Source organism: Anguilla anguilla, chromosome 18, assembly GCF_013347855.1.
Source record: "Anguilla anguilla isolate fAngAng1 chromosome 18, fAngAng1.pri, whole genome shotgun sequence".
In the NCBI taxonomy this organism is placed as follows: domain Eukaryota; kingdom Metazoa; phylum Chordata; class Actinopteri; order Anguilliformes; family Anguillidae; genus Anguilla; species Anguilla anguilla.
Window position 1 is genome coordinate 6864691 of NC_049218.1, and position 23435 is coordinate 6888125.

The 23435-nt window shown below is 46.8% G+C and overlaps 2 protein-coding genes across 5 annotated transcripts in view; one reads left to right on the forward strand and one right to left on the reverse strand.

Moving 5' to 3' along the window:
- Positions 1–4266: 4266 nt before the first annotated feature.
- On the reverse strand, positions 4267–16214 carry LOC118218151. 2 transcript variants are annotated; one of them, XM_035400583.1, is made up of 5 exons: positions 15841–16214; positions 7460–7717; positions 6596–7059; positions 6119–6347; positions 4267–5545 (listed from the first exon to the last, which is right to left on the reverse strand). In XM_035400583.1, the coding sequence occupies exons 2-5, from the start codon at positions 7596–7598 to the stop codon at positions 5424–5426; spliced, it is 954 nt and encodes a 317-aa protein (XP_035256474.1). In that variant the 5' UTR covers positions 7599–7717; positions 15841–16214; the 3' UTR covers positions 4267–5423. The 2 variants fall into 2 exon arrangements, with proteins under 2 accessions (XP_035256474.1, XP_035256473.1); XM_035400582.1 differs by having other exon boundaries at positions 7460–7601; positions 15841–16213.
- A 91-nt stretch (positions 16215–16305) lies between these two features.
- prkn (parkin RBR E3 ubiquitin protein ligase) overlaps positions 16306–23435 on the forward strand; it is an 83330-nt gene continuing 76200 nt past the window's right edge. The window contains exon 1 of one of the 3 annotated variants that reach the window (XM_035400581.1): positions 16306–16432. In XM_035400581.1, the coding sequence (XP_035256472.1) occupies positions 16426–16432 (7 nt within the window). In that variant the 5' untranslated portion in view covers positions 16306–16425. Of the gene's footprint in view, positions 16433–16861; positions 16933–23435 lie in introns of those variants that run through there. The other 2 variants (XM_035400580.1, XM_035400579.1) reach the window with 2 other exon arrangements.

Consider the following 23435-nt stretch of genomic DNA (forward strand, 5'->3'; position numbering starts at 1 on the left):
GGCGCAGTTCGCCCTGCACTCTTCCCCATGCTAGCGCGGCGTAGTTCGCCCCGCGCTCTTCCCCGTGCTAGCGCGGCGCAGTTCGCCCCGCGCTCTTCCCCATGCTAGCGCGGCGCAGTTCGCCCCGCGCTCTTCCCCATGCTAGCGCGGCGCAGTTCGCCCCGCGCTCTTCCCCATGCTAGCACGGCCTCACGCTGCTCTTCAAGGCCCGCGCCGCCGCTTGGCGCCTCTCGCTCCGGGTCTCTGCATTGTCCTCCGGCCTACCCCCCGAAGACCGCCGCCATTTCCCGGGGCGACATGGCATTCAGCCGCCCGACGTGCCCCGTCCGTCCCCGAGCCCTCTCCGGTGTCACGGCAACGGGCGCGGTATTACTATTTTGCTTCTTTGTCGCTGCCGTTGTTTGCCATTGTTGTTGCCGTTGTTGTTGTTGTTGCTGTTGCTGCTGCTGCTGACATTCAACGATTTTCGATGACGTTTCCCCCCCCCCCCCCGGCACGCCCCCGCGTCCATCTCTGACCGGAGGACCAATCTCGTTCCACGCGGACGGATGAAAACATCAGGCGTGGCGTATCGATTGGGTGGAGAAAGGCCAGGCGCGTTTGATTGTTTTCTCTGCTGTCTGAAGGGAGGCAGCGACACGGGGGGGTGGGGTGGGGGCTGGGGGGTTGGGAAGCGGGTAGACGTGGGGGGTGACGCCGACCGGAATAAAATGAAATAACTCATTAAATTATTAATTGGGTTGAGGTGTAGGTGGTCCCCCCCTCCCCACCCCACCCCACCCCCGGGGCAGAATGAATCGATGCCTGTCGCTCTGGCACCGCGTGACATTTTCCCTGTTTCTCCCCCAAGACGCAGCAGCGTTCAGGGAGGGAGGGCTCAGATCCTCTCTCCAAATTTCGGAGGAAGCATGGCGGGTTCGCCAGGCCCAGGGCAGGGGCTTTCGTTAGCAAGTTTGCTAGGCCCTGTGCAAGAGCTTTCGTTAGCGGGTTTGCTAGCCCCAGGGCAGGAGCTTTCATTCGCGGGTTTGCTAGGCCCAGGACAGGGGTTTTCGTTAGCAGGTTTGCTAGGCCCTGTCCAGGGGCTTTTGTTATCGGGTTTGCTAGGCCCTGGGCAGGAGACTGAGGTTAATGAAACCCTTAGTGGGTGGAGCTACAGACTTGTTGGGACCAATCAAAAATTTTGCTCTCTAAAAGCTGATTGGCTAATGGGACAAGACCATGTGGGACAGTACGTAGGGCAGCCACCTCTCAAATCCATGAGTCCCTCTGTGCGGCCAGGGTTAGGGTTGGGGTCCTGGTTTCTGTACTATGATCCCATCTGAATAAAGTGAAAATCCAGGAGGAGGGAGGACTTCCCATTCTTTGTGTATATATATATATATATATATATATATAAAATCCATATACCATGCATAATCTATTTATATTACATTACACTGTATACATGTATGATTAGTCACTGATGGCACATAATAGGTCTGCCCATTTTTTCATGACACCTCATTTTTCCGTCGTGAGTTTCCGTACCGCGAGAGAGACCCGTTTCTCTTCCGGGGGGAATAATAACGGCTTTCGTGAAAACAGCACATTTGAATATCGGTTATTCTCAGCGGACTCGTCAGGCCATCGCTTCAAAAACCTGGAGATGAAAGCGTCGCAGACTTTGAGAGGCTGTTAAGACGACGCGTTCTGTTTTCCGAGGAGCGTCTGCTTCTCTCCTGGGCCAGGACTCTCCTGGGCCTGCCCGCCCCCCCTCCCCTCGTCCCCCTCTCCCCCCCCCCACCCCCCCTCCCACCTCCGAGCCGAGAGGAGATTCAATAAACCTCCCGTCTGCGCCGTTTGGCTTCCGGGGGCCCGACCCAGACACGCCTCGCGCGGCTCGAACGCTGTCGCCTCCCGGGCGCCGCCCGTCTCTGTCCGCGAGCGCGGCGAATGAGCGATGCAGTCGCCCCCCCCTGCGCGGTACTCCCCGGCGATAAATCAGGGCCCGCCCGCCCGCCCACCCGTGTGCGCGTGGGGGGGGGGACCGAGGAACAGATGGGACGCTCGGGGGCGAGAGATCGTTTGTGGCGCTCCGCTACGCGTGGCCGAAGCTCTGCAGACGCGACTCCCGCGAATCAGTTACGCGGACAAGAGCGCCCACTCAACCGGCTTCCCGTTACCGAGGTCACACGGTGACTCTGAAGAAGGCCCCCCCCCCCCCAACCCCACCCCCCAACCCCCTCATGAGCAGCCGAGCTTGGGGTGGTAGAAGGTGGACGGGGGGTTTGGCTATTAATATTCAAATACGTGGCCGCATCGCAGCCAATCGGCAGTTGCTCCGCGTCTTCCCCTCGGTCCCTCTTTTGAAATTGATGGCCGGCCCGCTGGATTCCTGCGAGGAGCCGGGGGTGACAAAGAGTCTTACCTTGGAAATCGTGCGCCTATAGAACCGCAAAACACATTTATCTCTGCCGGAGACGACGGCGGATTCTGTTCCACCCCCAGGGCCTCGAGGCTGTTGTGTTGTGTGTTGCTTTGTGTATTAATCTGATATCTCGGGGAAATATCGCTTTGTGATGTATTCTCACACAGAAACATTTTTTGCCAGGCTGCATATAACTATAACCACATTCAATCGCCTCCACTGACAGTGTTCTATAAAAATGGCCGCTCTTTTTTCACTTTGTATTGTTGCAACTTCAGTCAGCAAATTTGATGTGATATTTTCCTTGACTTTTCAGTGACCTTTTAAAGGATGAATGGACATTGGACAAAGGGATTAATTATTTTTAAGGATTAATCTTCCAATTTCCCCTGAAATTGGACTTGTTTGAAAATGACATGTAGGACTTGAATGCTATTCTGGCTGCATTCTAACACCTTTGGAGATGCTTTGGGTAGCAAACATCCGTCACAAACGTATGTGCAATCAATCACAATGCTCTCGAGACTTCATCGTACGTTTCAAGAGCCTACTGACTGATGGGTGTATTTCTGCTTTTGCATTTTGTTTTGTTTTGTTTTAAAAGAACAAACTTTTTTTATTATCGGCAAGTTTCCCGTGACTTTATTTGACCACACTGCAGGACTTCCACATCTCCCTTGGAGGAAAGAGTCCTTCACGGTCTGCGGGAACCCTGGAAGAAGCTTTTGCGACTCATTAAACAGACTGATGCCACACTGACGTTTTTGTAATCACAGGGACTTCATTTGTCAGAACATGTCACATATCAAGGCGACTGACAGCAGCAGCGCTTCCCTGGAAACAGCGCCACACAAGGGAACATACGGATTTTCGAAGACAGTCTTATTGGCGCGTTGCAAAGGTGAGAAAACACAAGACACCGCAGCGTATGCGAGACGACCGTCCGGCTGTGTCGCTGGGCTAAAAGAACGGGATCAGCGCTCAAGATCAGCTTCCGGGATCAGTGCCTGAGATCAGCTTCCCGGGATCAGTGCCTGAGATCAGCTTCCCGGGATCAGTGCCTGAGATCAGTGTCCGGGATCAGCGCCTGAGATCAGTGCCCGGGATCAGCGTAATTGTGCGCCGAGTAGTTGCTGTCCCCGGCTCTCGTTTCCGTGGAGCATCGCCTCAGTGTCTCCTCCCCCCTGCTGTCAGGAGACGGCTAGGGACCGGCTGTCCGTCATCCCGCTGCCACGGTCCCACCGGCCCCTCCAGAGCATGTGACAGTGATAGCGGTAAGTCTATCTTTATGTCCGCGAAAACATCAACACAATCAGCGAGCCAAGGGGCTACACGCTAAATCGCCGACACCCTTTCTGTCTGTCCAATCAAGTCCATCGTCAAAATCTTCAGCAATGGTCCCCCATCCCGCCACCCGTTCCCCTTTGACATTAAACGACACCAGGGCCCCCCCCCCCCCCCTTACACAGTCCACTCGAGAGATCTCGCACCATTTAGGCGCATTAAGATAAATTAAGTTCTCGCTCCTTGAGGTGTTCAGCGTCTGAGGATCCATTAAGCGGGGCGGGGGGGGGGGGCGGCGGCACCTCCGGGGCGGGGATTGATGCGCTCTCTCTCCCCGCTCCGTGGGCGAGGGAGGATCAGGAATGGTAATGGAGCCGCCGACCGCCAGTCCCCGCGGGGAAACGCCGGGATCGCGGAAATCGATAGGAAAATATCGCCTGGCTGTCGTCCAAACCTCCGCGGTTTCAGAGCCCCCCCCCCCGCCCCCACCGCCCCCCCACCCCCTCGGAAGAGTGGGCGGCCGGTCGTCCTGCAGCTGGTGGCCTGAGCCTCCCTCCTCCTCCCTCCCCCCCCCCGTAGCTACGTCCCAGCCGAGGTTGCGCGTCCAGATGTCTTCGGGAAACATCTGCGCGCTAACGTTAGCGGCTCAGCCCGCGAAGGCCCTCGGGCTGCTGGAGCAGGCTGCGCTCGCTCGTGTGGGCGGGGCTTTGCGGGGGCTAGCGGGGCTGGCTGCTTTTCCTGTTGTCCTTCCAAGTCTGCCTTCCTCCGCTCGCCCCCCCCCCACTGTTCTGCGCCCCCGGCTCCCCCATCAAAGACAATCATGCAGAAGTGATCTGGCCCCACCGGCGCCTTCAGGAGACAGCGCCGCTCCGCTCTCAGACTACCAACAACCTCGCAGCGACATTCCACACAGCGCCAGGGTTCTCTCCCTGTGACATCACAATGCCCCTTCTTCACAGCCCGGCCCTGGTCTGTCTGTCTGCGTCTCTCGGCAACTGCTCCAGACCCCCGGTGCTGCCATAGCAACCGCCCGCTGCCCGGCTGACCTCCCTGCTAACGCCATCAGACCGTTTTTATCTCTTCTCGGCCTCTGTGGCCCGGCTGCCGCTGTCGACATGCCCTCGTACGCGTTCCTCGTTCCCGCCCTGCCGCGCTCTTCCGCCGGCCAGCCGTCTGGCCCGTCGCTCGGCACGGAGGGCCCGGCTCACCGAGCCCTCGCCGACCCTAGTGGCGGAACGAGCTGCCGACCTCGTTCGGGACAGCCGAGCCACTCTCTACCTTCCCACTGTCTTCCGAGGACTAATCTCTTGAGATTACATGTGGAGTAACCCAAACTGGATCTGCCTTCATCTGCTGGTAGAATTCGGCTGGTTGACCCTGGGGCAAGCCAGTGGTGCCGTTTCTGTAGCTGTACCGTTAGCCGAGCGCTAGCTATGATCCTGGCTCAAACTACGCTCTTAATCGTTGTGCTGTTTTGGATAAGAGGGCCCTGCGCTGTCCCCTTCTCGTGTAGCCTAGCCGTGTGCTATGGGTCGCGCTTGGACTTGGGAGCATTTTCTGTTTGCTTTTGGCACTTTACCTTCTATTGCCCATTCGTTCACCCTGGATCAAGGCGTTTGTCCAAAAAAAATAATCCAAATAAAATAATAATAAATAATAAATAAAACAAATCAATAATTAATCCAGAGACCGTCAGGGCGAACAGTTTTCGCACCCTCCCGCGACCAGCTCTTCACAAGTATCTCCCTTCCCGGCTGGCCCTCCTGGATTTGAATCTGATCTCCGACAGCTTGGAGTTGATCCCGGTGCCTATCTGCCCCTTCCTGGCCAGCGGGAACTTCGCCAGGGTGGCACCTGGAACAACAGCCACAACAGCAGTTGGTGAAGGAAGGGGGGGAGCGCCCGAACGGCCATTTTGCCGAAAACCGTGCCAGCGCTGTCAAAGCTCCTCAACAAACGATGATGAACACCAATGGATTACTGGAACGGGGCGCTGGCCCCACGGTGGCATTAACCTTCGCCAGCCTCGCTCGCCATTCACGGACTACGATGATTCATTTTCAATTCGTGGGCAAGCGCTGACTGGCAGGGCCTGAATTTACCGCCGCTTGCTAACGCTATCTGAGCGTCGCCAAATCGCATGCACACGAACGGCTCCTTATGTTAATCTGCTTATAAAAAACATCCCGGACCGCGGGCGACCACAGACTTAATGAGCTGGAGGTTAAGCACATTAATAGTGGTGATGTGTGAATGACAGACAGTGGAGCCAACACTGTAAAGGGGGTAAGCCTATGAATGCATGAGCACAAATGTGAGTGGGTGAGCGAACACACGGGGGGGGGGGGGTGAATGAGTGAGCCGGGGGAGGGGGGGTTAGACTGAGGGTGTGTATTTTGGGAAAGAGGGCAGGAAAAGTGAGTGTACTGTAAATAGCGTCCAGCTTGTGGGGGTCCAGGCCCGCGCGGTGATTGGGGAAGGTGGGCCTCCGGCTCCGCCCTCCTCTGAGGTTGCTGTGCAACAGGGTGTCCATGTCGAAGACGCCTAGCAACAGTGTCCGCGCCATCGCCGTGGGAGACGGCGCTTGGATGGCCGCGTGCCACGCCCTGGCCTCGCAGAACACGCTGGAGCCCGGGTACACCTCCACCTGCCGCACCTGCAGACGCACGCGCCCGGGTAAGTGTGTGTGTGTGTGTGTGTGTGTGTGTACAAGTAAAAACACTGGCAGAGATTCAGCATGTCTTCATAAGTGTACAACAAAGACATAATAGACCCTCCACTTGTGAGAGTAAAGGTGACACAGTTCAGCGGCAAGGCAAGGCCTGGCCCAGCCAATAGAGTAGCAGCACAGACAGCGGCCCGGCGGACTCCGTGTCAGTCCCCGGGGGGCGTGGCCGGACTCACGTGGTTGCCGTCGCTCCCGGTAACGTGCCGGTGCTCCAGCTCCGCGCAGTCCCGGGCTGGGGGGAGGTCCGGCGAGCTGCACGCCGAATCGGAACACGTGTGGCAGTCCTCGTCCGTGATGACGACGGGGCAGACCATGCCCCCGTCATCGTCGTTGTCGTCGGCGACCACGTACTCCCCGCCGACGCCGCCGTCGTCGTCGGTGAGCCTCCCTGCGCCGGGCGCCATCGTCTGCAGGAACGCGCCCCCGTCCGCCCGCCGGGGGACGCCGCCGGGGACGGCCTGCATGAACTCGGCCCGCTCCGGCTTCCGGGCGCAGGCCGGCGCCGCCAGGACGAACTCGGACCCGTCCGGCGCCGGCTGGGCGAAGCCCGGGCCGTCCGCCACCCCGAAGTCCGACTCGCTCGCCCGGCCAGTGCACACGGACAGGGTCTGCTTCATGGAGCACAGAAGAGAGGGAATCTCTGGCAGAACAAAAAAAAGGGGAGGGCGGGGAGTAAAAGAGGAGGGGGTAAAATGTAACAGTCATTACATTAGATTACAGGCATTTAGCAGACACTCTTATCCAGGGAGACTTACGTTGTATCCAGTTATACAGCTGGATATACACTGAAGCAATGCAGGTTAAGTACCTTGCTCAAGGGTACAACAGCAGTGTCCTACCGGGGAATCGAACCTGCGACCTTTAGGTTACAAGACCAACTCCTTAGCCGTTATACTACACTGCCGCCCGTAACCTATACCTCTCGACTTATCGGTGAATATATAACCGTGGACGGTGACATTGCTAATGACACTTATGTGCAAAGAGGACACTTTAACGCTGCCGTCCTTTCAGAAGGACCGACGGATTTCGGGACTGACCGTTCATCAGCATGTCCTTCAGCCTCCGGTTCTCCTCCGCCATTTCGGCCTTGTCCCGCTCCAGCTCCTGCACCCGCGCCCTCAGGTACTGCAGCTCCTCCGCGGGGGTGAAGGTGACGAAGTCCGGCTCCACCTTCATTCCCTGTGCGGGGCAGAGGGACACCAAAGCCACTTCCTTCACAACTGCCACACAGAAGGGACTAACGGCCCCCTTCCAACGGGTCCAGGGGCTCTCGTCCGCGTTTGGAGGGTCACGACCTTCGGTAAGTACAAAGACAGTTTGGTCAAAAACCTGGCATCGGGGGTGACGATAATAATTAGACAATAATAATAATATTTTCCCAGAAAAAACACCTTGCTGGGACATAAAACAATTGCTTGTTAAAACTGGCAAAATTTGTATAAGTATGAAAGCATATAGTTTGAGCATACAATAGATCTCATTGTTTAATTTTGCACATTGTGTCTTTTCTTGCTCATCCTTTTCAAAAGTGCCAATAATCCCATAGGGCACTGGATCATCCTCTTCACCAACTTTATCATTACCGTAAGGACAAAAATCAATCCAAGACAGACATACTCTAATGCTCAATACAATATTTATTGTGCACTGATATTTGATAGTGTGCACTAAGACTTTCCAACCCAGTGCACATATTTGCATCAACTGCATCTGCCCAGTACAGTGTATTGGGAAGTCGGCAATATAAAACTTTCAGCAACAGGACATACGTATAAAATCTGTGTTAAAACCACCCTTCATTTAACACATTTAACAATTATGCATGCGGATATTAATGAACGTATTCCAAGCAAGACTAGGTCAGGGCGTGCTAGGTCCTTATGTATTTCAAATATTACAGCACTACAGTAAGTTAAATCAAAATTTCATGTCAATGGAATTTACCATGGCAACCTAGCACACCCTATGATGGTCTGGCATAAATGTTTATGCAGTTCTTATGTAGACTGTATGCAGCCTTCACATATTTTTTTAGTCGGTCCTTTTCGAAGAAAGTATTAACACTTGTGTCCTAAGAAAATGTTAATTCCCCCGAAGGCAGTTCCTACCAACACAGACACTTAAAGTGAACGTTGTAAACAGAGCGGTAATCAATTCCAGAAAGATATGGAGTACAGCAAATTTAATTAAGCTTCAAATGAAAACATTTGTGTAATCTATACTTCCCGCTCCCAAAGGTATTTCATTACTAGTTCATTAAATTGGATCCGCTGCCATTGCAGGCAGATATTAAGCCACCTGGCAAAGCACACTAGTGAATATTTATAATTTAAACCGTGCCCTTAAAAAGGGTGTTTATCAACAAAAAAAAAAAAAAAAACTTTTTTTCCCCCCTGGGCAATATAGCATTTTGGCCCACTTGCCAGGGGGAAAAAAAAAAAAAAACAGAACCAAAAAAATAACATGACAGTTGATTGTCAAATGATTACAGCGCTCGAATATTCCAGGTCTTCCTCACGTGAGCTTAGACTCAAACGCCGGTGGCCCTGAGCGTACGGCTGGGCAAGCAGACACCGGTTTCCTGCGACTATTTGACATCAAAGCGCGTTCCGATGAGCCGGAGGATGCTTCGTACGGCCACACAACGCATTTCTGAGCCTCAGATATCTTTTCACAAATCTAACCTCTATGGGCGGCAGTGTAGTGTAATGGCTAACGAGTTGGTCTTGTAACCTAAAGGTCGTAGGTTCGATTCCCCGGTTGGACACCTGCCGTTGTACCCTTGAGCAAGGTACTCAACCTGCATTTCTCCAGTACATATCCAGCTGTATAATGTAAGTCGCTCTGGATAAGAGCGTCTGCTAAATGCCTGTAATGTAAACGTAATCTCTGAAATAGCCTCGTCGTATGAATAGAGCTGCGTTGGGGAAGCACTGTGTGGTTAGGGTCAGTGCGCCGTGTTAACTGCCTGCTGCAAAGTGCTGTAGGATTGAATCGTTGGGTAGGCCAGGAAAACGCCCATATTCTCCACTGCGGGAAAACTGCTTATCAATTGCTGCAATAAATTCCACAACTTTGCATGTTTTTTTTTTTAAACGTCATTTTATGTTTTATTTACTTGTCTTTTTTTTTTTTTGGTAGTGCAATTCAGCAATTTAATTTACAAGAGCACTGCAAGGGTTGACAGGCTGTATTGCTCTCTACTTTTCCAAACAGTTTTTTTTCCCAGTCATCCTTCAGAATGTGATTGTAAATGGGATGAAATACCTTTAGGACCAGGTGTGAAGCTAAAGTACCTGCAGCTATTTACCCTGCGAGGTTCCCCGAGCAGACATTGGACGGATATATTTTGTTGTTGCTCTCTACCACTTCTAAAATGCTCCAGGCAGATGTACATGCAGAACATTACAAAAGACTATTCTCTCTCTCTCCCTCTCTCTCTCTCTCTATATATATATATATATATAGTGTGTGGACATCCCTTCTAATTAGTGGGTTTGGCTGCTTCATTGCTAACAGGTGCATAAAATCAACCATACAGCCATGCAAACTCCATAGACAAACATGGGCAGTAGAATGAGTTGCACTGAAGAGCTGAGGGACTTTCAATGTGGCACTGTCATAGGAAGTCAGTTCGTCAAATTTCTGCCCTGCGTAAAAATAGTCTCACCGCCAAGTTCCAGACTGCCTCTGGAAGCAAAGTCAGCACAAGAGCTGTTTGTCAGGAGCTTCATGAAATGGGTTTCCATGGCCGAGCAGCCACACACAAGCCTAAGATCGCCATGCGCAATGCCAAGTGTCAGCTGTATGGTGTAAAGCACACCGCCTTTGGACTCCGGAGCAGTGGAAATGCATTCTCTGGAGTGATGAATCCCTTCACTATCTGACAGTCTGACGGACAAATCTGGATTTGGCAGAATGCACAGTGCCAGCTGTAAAGTTTGGTGGAGGAGGAATAATGGTCTGGGGCTGTTTTTCATGGTTTGGGCTAGGCCCCTTACTTCCAGTGAGGGAAAATCTTAATGCTACAGCATGCAATCATATTCTGTACAACTCCGTGCTTCCCTAACAGTTTGGGGAAGGGCCTTTCTTGTTTCAGCATGACAATGCCCCTGGGCACACAGCGAGGTCCATATAAAATCAAGAAAAAAGATGTCTTTGTCCCAATACACAGTATTGTATACCTATTACTACAGTACATGATGCTATATGTGAAGTTCTATATTATGTTATGTTCATTCTTTTCTTTGTTCAATCAGGTAAATGAAAATGGATAGAATTATTGCACACACAGTGGTCTGGCTTTCAGTAAAACTCTTATCATATGTATTCACATCCATGCAGTGAGTATATATATATTTTTTGCACCTTCTTCTGACTTTGACACTGATAATGGGCCCTTTGTAGTCTTTTATGCTGTCCAATGCACTCAAGAGGGTTTTATGACCATTCTTTCCAGCGAACCACATCCAGATCAGATTCAGCTTCTGATTTTCTGTCATTCGCTGGGAAATTGCTTCCCTGAGCTGAAACCACAAATGTGTCTTCACACTGGGATTTAAGGATTTAGAAAGCTGGTTCAGAATTCTGATTTTTATAAAAATATATTTTCCACATTAACCACTGCTTTGGATGACTGGCTCAACGGATCGGACCGTTATCATATTATAGCGCAGTGGTCTCCAACCCTGGTCCTGGAGAGCTACAGGGTCTGCTGGTTTCCATAGTGACTCTGCACTTCATGAATCAATTAGAGCAGTTGATTACCACAGTTAAGTCAACTCACCTGGTCACTCTTGGGTCTCAATCGGGTGCTGATTTTAAGGCGAGAACAAAAACCAGCAGACCCTGTAGCTCCCCGGGACCAGGGTTTGGAGGACCACTGTTATAGAGGGAGGGAACCTAAATATCTGGGACCATGAACCAGCCTGAGCCTCCCTCAGTTCTCATTCACTATCTCAGTGAGGACAAAGGCCCTGTGACCAGATTTGAAACAAAACACAAAAAAAACTGCCTCAAACTGCCACGCGTCCGTATTTCACTCAGGAGGTATTTTCTCTGGAGCTTTTTCTGCTCCCACGTGTCGGTGATGGTCCATATAGTGCCATGTTTATAAGACCGTAAAAACCCTGCCTAGGGTCCTGCAGAGGCAGTTTGGCAAACTCACGCTGCGTATTTTAGTGCTGTGGCATCACAAGAGGATTTTTTTTTTTGTCTAGTAAAAGGTGCCTGAGGACAAGTTTCAAAATGTTTAGGCCTAATAACCAAAGGATTTTATTGTAACTTTAAAAGTTACGAATACATTTTTTGATCACAAAGCTCACCCACACACTATACCCAGATTAGCACTGCGCTCTGGAAAATTAAATGACGATATCGTTGAATTTACGAATTTGCACTGTACAGGAAACACACAGTTGAGAGCCAGGCAAAAAAAAAAAGGTTCTGTAAAATGCAAACTCGAAATTCAAGCACTGTGTGAAAAATCCCAGTACTCTCACAATCTTTGACGAAGTCACATACTTTTCAGGTTCTGAAGGACCTGTGAGGACTGGCACTGAGAACTCACTTGTCTAGCTCAGCTATGAACACCACAGTCACACTGATGACTTTGTAATTTTTTGAGATACCGAACCATGATGACAGCAGACAGACATCTCCAATCTCAATATTTTAGGTCTGAATTTACCCCCCCCCCCTTCTCTCTCAGCATACATTGGAAATATTTCTTTCTAAATCCTCTTTCTGCAAAAGCAGCAACTGTAATTGCTTTCAACTTTCTGATGAATTTCCTGATGAAGGTTTCTGACCGAAACGTCAGTAATAAAGTTTCTGCGTTGCGAGTAAGCAGTGCTGCAGCAAATCTTTTTTTTTTTTCACGACTTTCTGATAAATACCACAGAGCAAACACAGTTTGCAAGTTCAGCTTCTCGCATTTATGGTTGTGGTCTTACGGTCAACATATTGTCTTGTGGTCAGAGACTGAGAAGCAAGACAGGAAATCTTGCCTGCATCAATGCCAAAACATTTCTGAAACTGTTGAAGTCTGGTTTGCTCTTCCCTATGTTACACAGAAAAAAAATTAATTTAAAAAGATGCTTCTGTTCCATCCAATTATTTATATTCAAGCTTGGCAATTTACACGAAATACGTTTTCTATGTTCACCATGCAACTAAAAGTTAATTAAAAAATTGTACTGGTTTGATGAATTAACAGCAATGTAATACTATTAAATATGCATTTATGAGGAAACACCATGTCTACAATGAATGAAAATAGAAGCTAATTTTCCACTGAGGAAATGCATTATTCCTCTAACGCTGGAAGGAAAATGTCACTTTACAGCTCTGATGAATATGTGGTTAAATTAAGTTTCATTGTTCTTTAAGTTAGCAGTTTGTTTATTTAAAAAAAAAAACAATCACCCATTCCTGGAAATAAATGCCAGAATTTACAGTTAGTCCCTAAAGGCAAGGAGAGGGGAAAAAAAAGGGCAAATATTATAATCTGTCATCTTATTCATTAATATGCAAATTGAATCGTGCGTAGTCAATCATTTTACCGTGCAGGTTGGGTTGTAATATGCCACATCATATTTGAAGAGATGCGGAAAACATTACATTGATGCATTTTCAATTTGAATATTAATGAAGTTTGCATCATTTACCGGTCCCAGGATCTTAACTCGTCTGTGTGTTTAATACAGTGTACACAACGAACATTCTCACACGGCCCTGCTTTCAGACAGGGCAACCCAAAGTTCCAGGGTAAATGATTTTCAAGTGCTTGAAATGTCCAGCCTTACTTGACAGTCCTTTGCAGATTTGTGAAAACTAACTTTAAATACACTACATCGAATACCATTAATGTAATTCACTGTTTTTGACCTTATTGAGCTTAGAGTGGAAATGTTTGTAAAATACCAAATCCACACCTAAAATGCTTGCCACATTTTGTTTAATAATATCCAAAAACTTGGATAGCCTTAGCTAAATAGCAAACCGTTCATAGCCACACTCAATACAGGGGCAATTACACTTACTGCCTGATTAGCATAAAACTTTACACTCATACATCACATTCTGTAAACATCAATTCATTAAACCAGTATTAAGCAATCATAATCTCTAGAAAGTCAATTTTATCATAGGTGAAAGACACCTACCATTTCAGCATTCTAAATTCAACATGAAATCATTGTTGAGATATGTTCAAAAACAGTATAGAATGTAAGACATTAACTTTCGTTTTCCATACATGCTACAAGCACAATCGTGGTGTTACACACCTCAACGTACATTCTGAAACTGGCGTAGTATTGTAAAATATAAATATTAAAACTAAAGTGTATTATGCCATCAAAATGGCTGCGTAATCGGTGTGTGCTGGACTACCAAATATTGAATGATGGATGCAAGAAAGAAAACATTCAGTTGACATTATTTTAGGATCCTAGGGAAAATGTCACATTTGTGAAAAGCTTTCCCCCCCTCTTCTTTCTGTTTTATCTTAACAGTTTTGAATTACCAGTTGTGCCCAGGAGCACTGGTGAAACATCACATATGCTACACCCACACGGTGCACGTGCAACGTCCCAATTCTCCCGACTGTGCCCTCGAGAGCGCATGTCCTTTCATTTTTAATTTAGCCCTAGATAATGAAAAATTTGACTTCAAATACAGGGAGCAACGGGTGATGCTATTACCGTGAAGTTACTAGAGACAAAACTACAAATTGCTATTCATAGCGGATGAATCAAGATAGTTGTTATGCACGATTGCAGCATCTAACCTGAATCTGAATTTTTTATTATTTTTTTTTCTGGTCAGTGTCTCTTTCTCACTTTATGTTTACCTCTGCCAGATCACAGGGCAATGGGGACATAATACTATATATATATATATATATATATATATGTGTGTATTATTTTGTACCCCCGGCAGTGCACCTGAAGATCCACAGGTAAAGTTTTCTTTGAAATGGTAAAGGAGTGTGTTGGTTGATGCACCCATGCCCACTGGGGGGGATTTCTAAAGCTCTGGACCTAAATTTACTTTTCTCGACGTGGCTTGTAGAAGGCCCAACTGACTGTTTTGCATCACAGATGTTCACAGAATATAGATTTGTATCTGCAGTTTTTTTTTTTTTTAATCTAAAATGACTGCACTCAGACTTAAACTGGTTGCATTAATGACAGAAAAGTAAAGAATCTAAGGATAAAGAAGGCTCCAGACACTAAAAGATGCTTCAAGTATGTTTAAAGCCTGAAATTAACTGAATACTTTAAGCATATTTGAGGCATGTTTTAGTTTGTGGAGCCTTTTGTATTCTTCAATTCTTATCTGTGGTCTTAGGAAGCTTTCTAAGAAAGGTTCTGTCCAGCTGCTAAAAACCTGAGAGGAACTTAAGCACAGAACTTTCGAGTCCACCGTCAAACTCTGGTCACTTTTTGGAGTGCATTTTAAAGGGTCAAAAACATCTCATTAACCCTATACTGTAGATATTACACTTCTTGATTGTATTATAGTGTCTTTTCAAACATGTGGTATTAACTAGATAACAGGCATAAATTTAAGGACTGGGTCACAATAAGGATGTATGTTCAACATGCATGCCATGACATAATATGTGCATATAAAACAGAAAGCACAATGGCACTTTCAAATAATAAACTGTAAATTTCTAAATCCAAACTGAAGAAAATCCTATCAGCAACCATATTTGTTTTATTGCACTTATGAGTTAAGGTCCAAGGGAAACGTTTTTAAATGGCAGGCCGGTTTCTAGATGCTTGAATAAAGCTCAAAATCTCCATAACTGAAAACAGCATCAATTGCTCCAGTGTTCTATTCTAATACAAACCATACATCTGAATCGCCAATATGCCCTGTAAATGTTCTCTTTTTTTAACAAAGAAAAAGCACACGTGAAGAATGAAATGCGCCGTCTGGATCGGAAAACAACAAATTTAGTTAATTTGAACACTGATCTGGCTCAGCACACGCCTACTGCACGAGCACCTGCGTAATTTCCATTCAAGACCCCTGAAGAAAGGCAAGCTGCAAACGTTAGTAAGCAAACTAAGAGGCAGGCTCTGATCATATGGCTAGGGGTACATCAAAAAAGTTATGTGCACCTTGTTCATCGATCGTTTTAGATGGCAAGAGGTAAAATACGAATGTGAACATACTAGCTGCAGACCTGTGCAACACTAAAGCTAGTTCGCTAGCTGGTTGGCTAGTTGTCAGGAATTTTCATAAGCAGATAGTCGGCTTACTAGCAAAATCGAACTCATTCTTAACCGTATAGCCTGTTATGGACGAATACGACACCAGCTAGATAACTAGCTAACTTGCTAAAAGCTAATAATGAAATGCAAACCTCAGAATAATCTGTCGGGAAACATAAATCGCTTACTCTATTTGCAGTTGCACTCCTCTTTTGTCCTATGCACTCATTGTCCCTTCGATCTGCTTCGGGTTTTGGTGGTTGTGTCTCTGGAATTTCCAGCATATTGTCAAAGTATATTTCAAACTGGCCGAATTCAGGCCGCAATATGTATTTCTTTAATGGCGCGCTAAATTATTATGACTCCGGCCTTTCTGTCAACAATGATCCTTCAATCAAAACATTGAAAGCATGCTGCACTGAGTTGCTAAACAATACAATATCCGTCGTTCCGCTAACCGGCTTCCGGTATGACGTAGTTATAAATTAATGTTAAATGTATGTTTTTAATCATAAATATGTTTTTCTCTTTCTCTGTTACTGTTATAAATATTATTATACAAATTTCTAACAAATTCGTTGAGCATTGATAGACGTATGACGCGCTGAAATTGGAAGAAAGGAAGAACGTCATTTCCCAGAACCACTCGCGCACACGTGCCCAGTCAAACTCAAGCGGGTTACAATCGTAAAGCACTGGGTAAATGCTGGATAAACAAATGCAATGTCACGAAGTTATTTTATAGCTAGAGACAGACGACTGAAGTCTTCAGCATGATAGGTACGTGACCGTGCGTTGCATCGAGCTACAATATCCGTGCTATTATCTTTGGACTAGCAATTGCAGTTTCCTCTGAGTTGCCGGTAAGAAGAACTGTCATTTTGACATTGAGTGTTGCTAGCCAAATTATGCTAACTAGAACTCCATATGCTTTATTGGGCACTAGCACAAACATTTATTGCAGCAAATACCATAGTAGCAATAATAGTAGTAGAAGTGTGAGTAGTACTGGTAAAAATATAAACCAGAATTGCAACACTGAAGTGTCACTTCAAGTAGCAACACAACAAACCAAAACACTGCATTATGCTCACAAGCGGAGAACACAACCCACATATCTAGTTGGCTGACAGGTCAAGACTATGGTTATCTACCATTAGAACCTAAGTTAGTCTCTGCACCGCACCATTTGCTTTGCGATTATTTTTATAGTCTATGCATTAAAGCCACAGTCCTCTTTGGTCACATGGTATCTGTCAGGCCCACGTACACGCATGCAGGTAAGAATACCCTCGTGTATCAAACAACATCTATTAAGAGAGAGTGGGGAACTTTTTTTTATAGTGCAGAGCCGTCAAGGTCTCATCCCATTACCACCTTTGTTAAATTGTATTTTCTTTTATTGCAGCGCAGATTGCATCTTTTTCTAAACTGGTAACCACTTCAGAACGTACAGTTTTTTTTGTCATTTTGTCAATTGTCATTGTTCGGAGACAAAAAATCGTATACTTTCCTAGCACTTAATCAAAACATTTCCCCCCTGCGTCTTCGGTACTGCTGAATAGTTCACTTCTGAAGAGGGTTTATTTTACCTGTGCTCAGCTGCCCAGTGGCACGTGCTGCCTGCTTATCACAGTCCATTATTATAATAAAAGTACGTCCAATGCTCGCGAATAAATTTTTTGTTAGTGACATCACCGCCTCGACGCCGGGATGCGGGGAAGAGTCGGATGGCGAATATTGCACAAGATTGCGTTCTATACTTGAGTACAGTCGCAAATCCCGTTATCACAGAGTTCCAGACAGTGACTGCAACTGTGACTTGCATGTTGGCTTGGCATAGATAGCAACTTAATATAGATATTAACTTATAAACATTTGGTAAGTCCTTAGAACAACGCTGTTACTGAAAAGGTTTGTGGTTTTTATCTATGGGTAGGCTGTCTTGGATACCTTTATGATAAAATAATATTGGGCTAAGGGTAACTAAAAGTATATGGTCAGGTGCGTAGAATCATAATCACATAACAGTCAGTTTGCTGGTGAAGCTGAAGTAACTATTCATTTCCATGCTTTTAATAACACAGCAACTGTATAAAAAACAACAACTGCAAAATATGCAGTACGTGACCGAGTGTGCTGTGGATTTTTGTGGATACCAGCTGCGTGTTGTGCCAGGAGGATGTGTTGTGGCAGCCAGAGCTGGGTGATTAAAGCATCACGCTGACTCCAGCTCAGCTTGCCCGGCTACAGTAAGCGTTACTCTCGGAAGGAGAGACGGGCGGGCATGCTAAGTGCATTTACGGAGGGAATAGAGTGTCGGTTAATGGGCCGGTGCGGCTGGGGGAACGTCATAATAAGCCTGATGAAGTGAGATGGACTGTCTTCCAAGGGAACCGTTAAAGGAGGAAGCGCTGCTCTTTCTTTAACGTTGGGGGTCATCAGTACATTATTATTTCGCACAACTTGTTTCGTTTTTTGCAGAGCCATCCATCACTCAACTTCATGTTCAAATTTCTCAGCGTGATCCCTTATGATTATTTTATGCAAATCATATGCCCTTGGTCTAAATCTGTTTTGTCCTCGGTACTACGTGATATTAATTGTTATCAGTAATACTATCATCACTTATATTGCTGTTGTACTACTACGTTAATAATAATAATTATAATAATGCTAATAATAGTAATAATATTAATAATGCTAACAATAATAATAATAATTTTACCATGGAAAATCTGCTAGAACTTTGTTACTGACGGTCATTATTTAAGGTAATTCCAAGCTAACATTTACGTGTTGCTTGATAAACTCCAGATGGAAGCAAAAAAGCCATTGAATTTAACATTTACAAGTTTTACAGTATATTTACCTATCATGTACTGTGTTGTCTTTTTGTGTTCATTTGATGTTCTTGTATGTACTGTATTGTATCTCTACGTGAGCCATGCACCAGCGGGTGGCTTGGGAAGGCGAATGAAGACAAACACGTTGCCAAATATTTTACTGTTTGAAGAACGCTGAAATATGTTATTCTGTATCTCTGGCTCCCACTCATTCTGACCAGCTACAGATTGATGCTGGAGTTTAGGTAGCAGTGTGAGTGGTTAGGGAACCAGGTAGGGTGCATCAGGTGGACCCTTGGGCGAGCTCTCTACTTAGCGTGAGGTTGTTCATGCAGTGTGATTTGTAAGTCACCTTGGTTACTTGTGTCTGCTAAGCAAGTGTCTGCCGTAGGGCGCATCTTGTGGATTTGGCTTGAATATCAGTGTGGGGTTTTCCAGCGGGGCCAGGCCAGGCCAGGCTGAGGTGGGCTGTTAAGAGAGAGAGAGAGAGAGAGAGAGAGGAGGTGAGTGAGAGAGAGTATGTGTGAGAGAGAGAGAGAGCGAGAGTGTGTGTGTGTGTGTGTGTGAGAGAGAGAGAGACAGAGAGCGAGTGTGTGCTTGTGTGTTTGTGTGTGTGTGTGAGAGAGAGAGAGAGAGCGAGAGTGTGTGTGTGTGTGTGTGTGAGAGAGAGAGACAGAGAGCGAGTGTGTGTGCTTGTGTGTTTGTGTGTGTGTGTGAGAGAGAGAGAGCGAGAGTGTGTGTGTGTGTGAGAGAGAGAGAGAGACAGAGAGCGAGTGTGTGTGCTTGTGTGTATGTGTGTGTGTGTGTGTGAGAGAGAGAGAGAGAGAGAGAGAGAGAGACGCCAGTGTGCTCCTGGGGACAGTATTATTTACTTGCAGTGTTTGGAGCCCAAGGAGAGAATAAATTGCTATTGATTTTTGGTACATTGCAGTTAAGTGTCTTTCCTGCCTTTGGAGTGACTGTGAGCTAAGAATAATTTTCTTTAATATTTATCCGCATTCATCTTTGCTTTCATTTTTTGAATTCCATGTCCATTGGAGTTTTTCCTTCTGATCCCTGCGTGACATGTTTCTACAGAAGTCAATATTTTCTCCTTGAGCCAGAGCCAGAGTGTGAAAAATAGGGCCAGAAATAGCAGTAGGAGCATGAGGCCAGAGGGTGGAGGGTTGAGTATAGGGCCAGAGGGTGGAGGGTTGAGTATAGGGCCAGAGGGTGGAGGTGGGTTGAGTAAAGGGTCAGGTGGTGGAGAGGGGTTGAGTAAAGGGTCAGTGGGTGGAGGAGAGTTGAGTATAGGGTCAGAGGGTGGAGGGGATTGAGTATAGGGTCAGGGGGTGGAGGAGGGTTGAGTAAAGGGCCAGAGGGTGGAGGAGGGTTGAGTATAGGGTCAAAGGGTGGAGGGGGTTTAGGGTTGAGTATAGGGTCAAAGGGTGGAGGGGGTTTAGTGTTGAGTATAGGGTCAGGGGGTGGAGGAGGGTTGAGTATAGGGCCAGGGGGTGGAGGGGGTTGAGTATAGACCCAGGGGGTGGGGAGAGGGTTCAGTATATGCATGCACATTGCATGGGTCACCTTTTAATTGGCAACTCCTTCATGCATCAAATAATTTAAAACAGCTGGCGAGGTTACTTCCTGCTCATAAAAGCAGGAAGTTCAGTTATACAGGCCGAGGAATGGAGTGCAGCGAGTGGAACTGCAGTGAGCGAAATCTCAAAGGGACTGGGATCTCCCATGGTGCATTGCGTTCTCCGTGCCCTGCGTGGATATTCTGCACTGCATTGACTCGTGCCTGTCTGTCTGGTGCTGCTGTGAAATCTTCCGCAGGAGCGTTCGTTAGAAGAGGGGGTTGGGGGGGGGGGGGGTGGCATCACGGCGATCCCGCGTAATGATGATGATAGGTCTACTAATTGTTTCTCAGCACATTCTCTGTGTGTCGCTGAAGGAGGCTCCTCTGTAATTGAATCTGCTGCTGCACTGATGCGGCAGCTTAGAGGTTAGAGCACTCCTTCCACTCTCCATTAGAACCATAAAATTAAAATTCTCGGCAGTATGTGACCATTTAGTCAGATACTGTTGGCTCTTTATTAAATATGATACTGTAATTAAAGCAGCGGCGCTGGATTCTCGGTACCCCGAATAAGCTATAAAGTAGGGGTGGGGAGAGGTGGGGGTGGACGGGGGGGGAGGGTTGTTTTATGGTAGCAGTGATGGAGAACTTAAGTGCATTGCATTGGCCCATATTCAGGATTCAATTTAAAGATTGAATATCTCGGAATTCAATTTATAAATGAATTGGAGTGCTCGAAGATCAATGCACAATGTCGTTCCTTACTCATTCCTTTCAGTGTTTCTTAGCAACAAAATAAAATAAAAAGCATTTTAGAATTAGAGCCATTCTGACAGGAGAATCTGGATGTGTAAGATGTTTAGGCCTGCATCTTTTTTTCTGAACTGCAAAATGAGGTATGAGCTTGTCTTCTTGTGTCTATCTGTTGCAGCGCTCTCGAAATCTTACCTAGCCAAGCGTGTGCCTACTTCAGCTGTGCAGTTCTGTTTTGCCCCATTGCCTTATGTCAGTGAAGGATTTGGCGTCCCCCGTCCCCCGTCCCCCAACAGCATGCAGTGACACCACGGGGGTCTGATCACTTGACTCAATCTGTGAACAGCAGTCGCTCTGTCTGCAAAAGCGCTTTCATAATTCTTTCCTTCGGTTTCGCCACGAGCTCGTATCGCGGCAAAAGAACAAAGACATTTTTAAATGGTGAAATTTCCTTTCGCTTTTCCATTACAAAGCACCAGTGACTGAATAATGACTCAGAGTGAAGAGCAGGAAAAAAAAAAAAAAAAAAAGAAAATGTCAATTTGAACTTTTTTGATGGGATTTTTTTTCCCTTTTTGTGATGGTTCAAACCACCCCCCGCATAAGCTGTCCCATTAACACAGCCAACCGGATGCTCCCCTGTTCCGTGTCTGCTTCTCATTTAGCCGTCGATATGTCAGAGATACAGTACCATTTAAAACAGTGGTCTCCAACCCTGGTCCTGGAGAGCTACAGGGTCTGCTGGTTTCCATAGTGACTCTGCACTTCGTGAATCAATTAGAGCAGTTGATTACCACAGTTAACTCAACTCACCCGGTGTCTTGGGTCTCAACTGGGTGCTGATGTTAAGGTGAAAACAAAAACCCAGCAGACATACGAGCGATCTATGCAGCTTTGTGTCTTTTGCGTGCTGCTGAATGTCGGAGCCACGTACCTGGTTTCTTGGGGGAATATCTGGACTTGGCGCGACGAGGTTCGGAGTCGGTGGCGGCTGAGGCCGCGGGTTTCGTTTCACTGACTGGAATTCAGTCCTCCGGCAACAAGATGCTAATGCGGTCTTCTTATTTAATCCATCTGTTGAGCAGTCATTAAAATCATCGCATTTCCTTACCTGAATCATCTCATTTAGCTATGTAATTATTGCTAATTATGCGCTGTTCCTTCACAGAACAATGCTCGTGTTCCATGTCCCCCCCCCGCAGTCTTCGGATAATGTTACAGTACTACTGTGATACTTATTAGTAACAGATTATGATTTATCAGAGATACATTTACTGCATCTTGCTTTTTTTTTTACTTGTAAAAATGTACTGAATTAGAATGGCCCATGTAACTAACAAATCTTAAATAGTTTCTGTTGTGTTTTTAATTGTGACCGTCGGGCGTTTTACAGAAGTGTGTCCCTTATCAGACCGCCTGGGGAAAACAGACTGCTTACTGCGCTGGCAGGGAGTCAGCAGGGTGTGATAAAGAGACCGTGCTCAGTTACAATACATACTACTGGATCAGCACTATGTAAACCGTGGGTTCTCCATACCACAGCGTGATCGTGTTTAGTATTGCTGGAAAGCCGGTGTCATGAGGAACCAGTTGTTGTCTCAGCTACGAAGGTTAACCTGGTGCGATAGGCTTACAGAGGTAGCCCAAGCAGATTGAGTAATGTTGCTGCATTGTTATGATTGTGTCTTCATTTGATGGCGTGGGGTTTTACTTTGATCCCTGGGTAGGCAAGGGGAAAAGTGGAATGGTTTTGGGAAGCTCGTCAACACGGTCACCTGTGCATCATACACGTGCAGCCATTTAACTACGCACACATTTTTGCACCATTGAACTGTATATTGGCATCATTGAACACACTGTTCAATAAACTACATTCACGTTAACCTGCTATTCCTCTTTGACTCTTACCACTGCACACCTAGCCATTTTATAGTCCTAACATACACATAAAACTCAGGATATCAGCACCCCACAGTCACTAGTGTTTTGGCAGGATACACAATTGTATCTATGCAGGCTACACAAGCCAGAGGCACGTCCGCATCTACCGAGATAGACGGCGATCCGTATAGAGCCACACTACTGGTGGACAGCAGTCTCCTCCTCCTGTGTATAGTATAACTGTTAGCACAGAGGAAAGGTTAAAACATTATTTTGGAGTCAGATAATAGAGATAGCATTTAATTAATCCCATTCCCATAGCACCGGGTAAGACTACACGCGTTCCTTCGCCACTCGGATACTGTCGCTGTTTGGTGTATCTGAGGGGATTCTTACATAAGAAAATGGGGCGGGTTTTAGTGAAGTATTTTAATTGAGAGACTTCAAGATTTGTGAAGAAAGCAACTGGAGAACCTGACAGTAGAACAGGTCAGCCTTTTGTTCTGTCATTACAGTCATGCTTTAGTGTTTCAATATTGCCCAGTAAAATGCCTAACTGGACACAATGTAAAGCAAAAGTTTGTCCACAATCAACAGTCTCACTGAAGAAACACACAATCAGTGCACTTTTGTCAGGTCTGATGATGCAAGATTTTATCAGAGGCAATGATGTATATATTTTAAATGTACTTTCTGTGATTAACGGATCAGTGACGGTCAGTGGTGAGTTAAACTAAGCTGC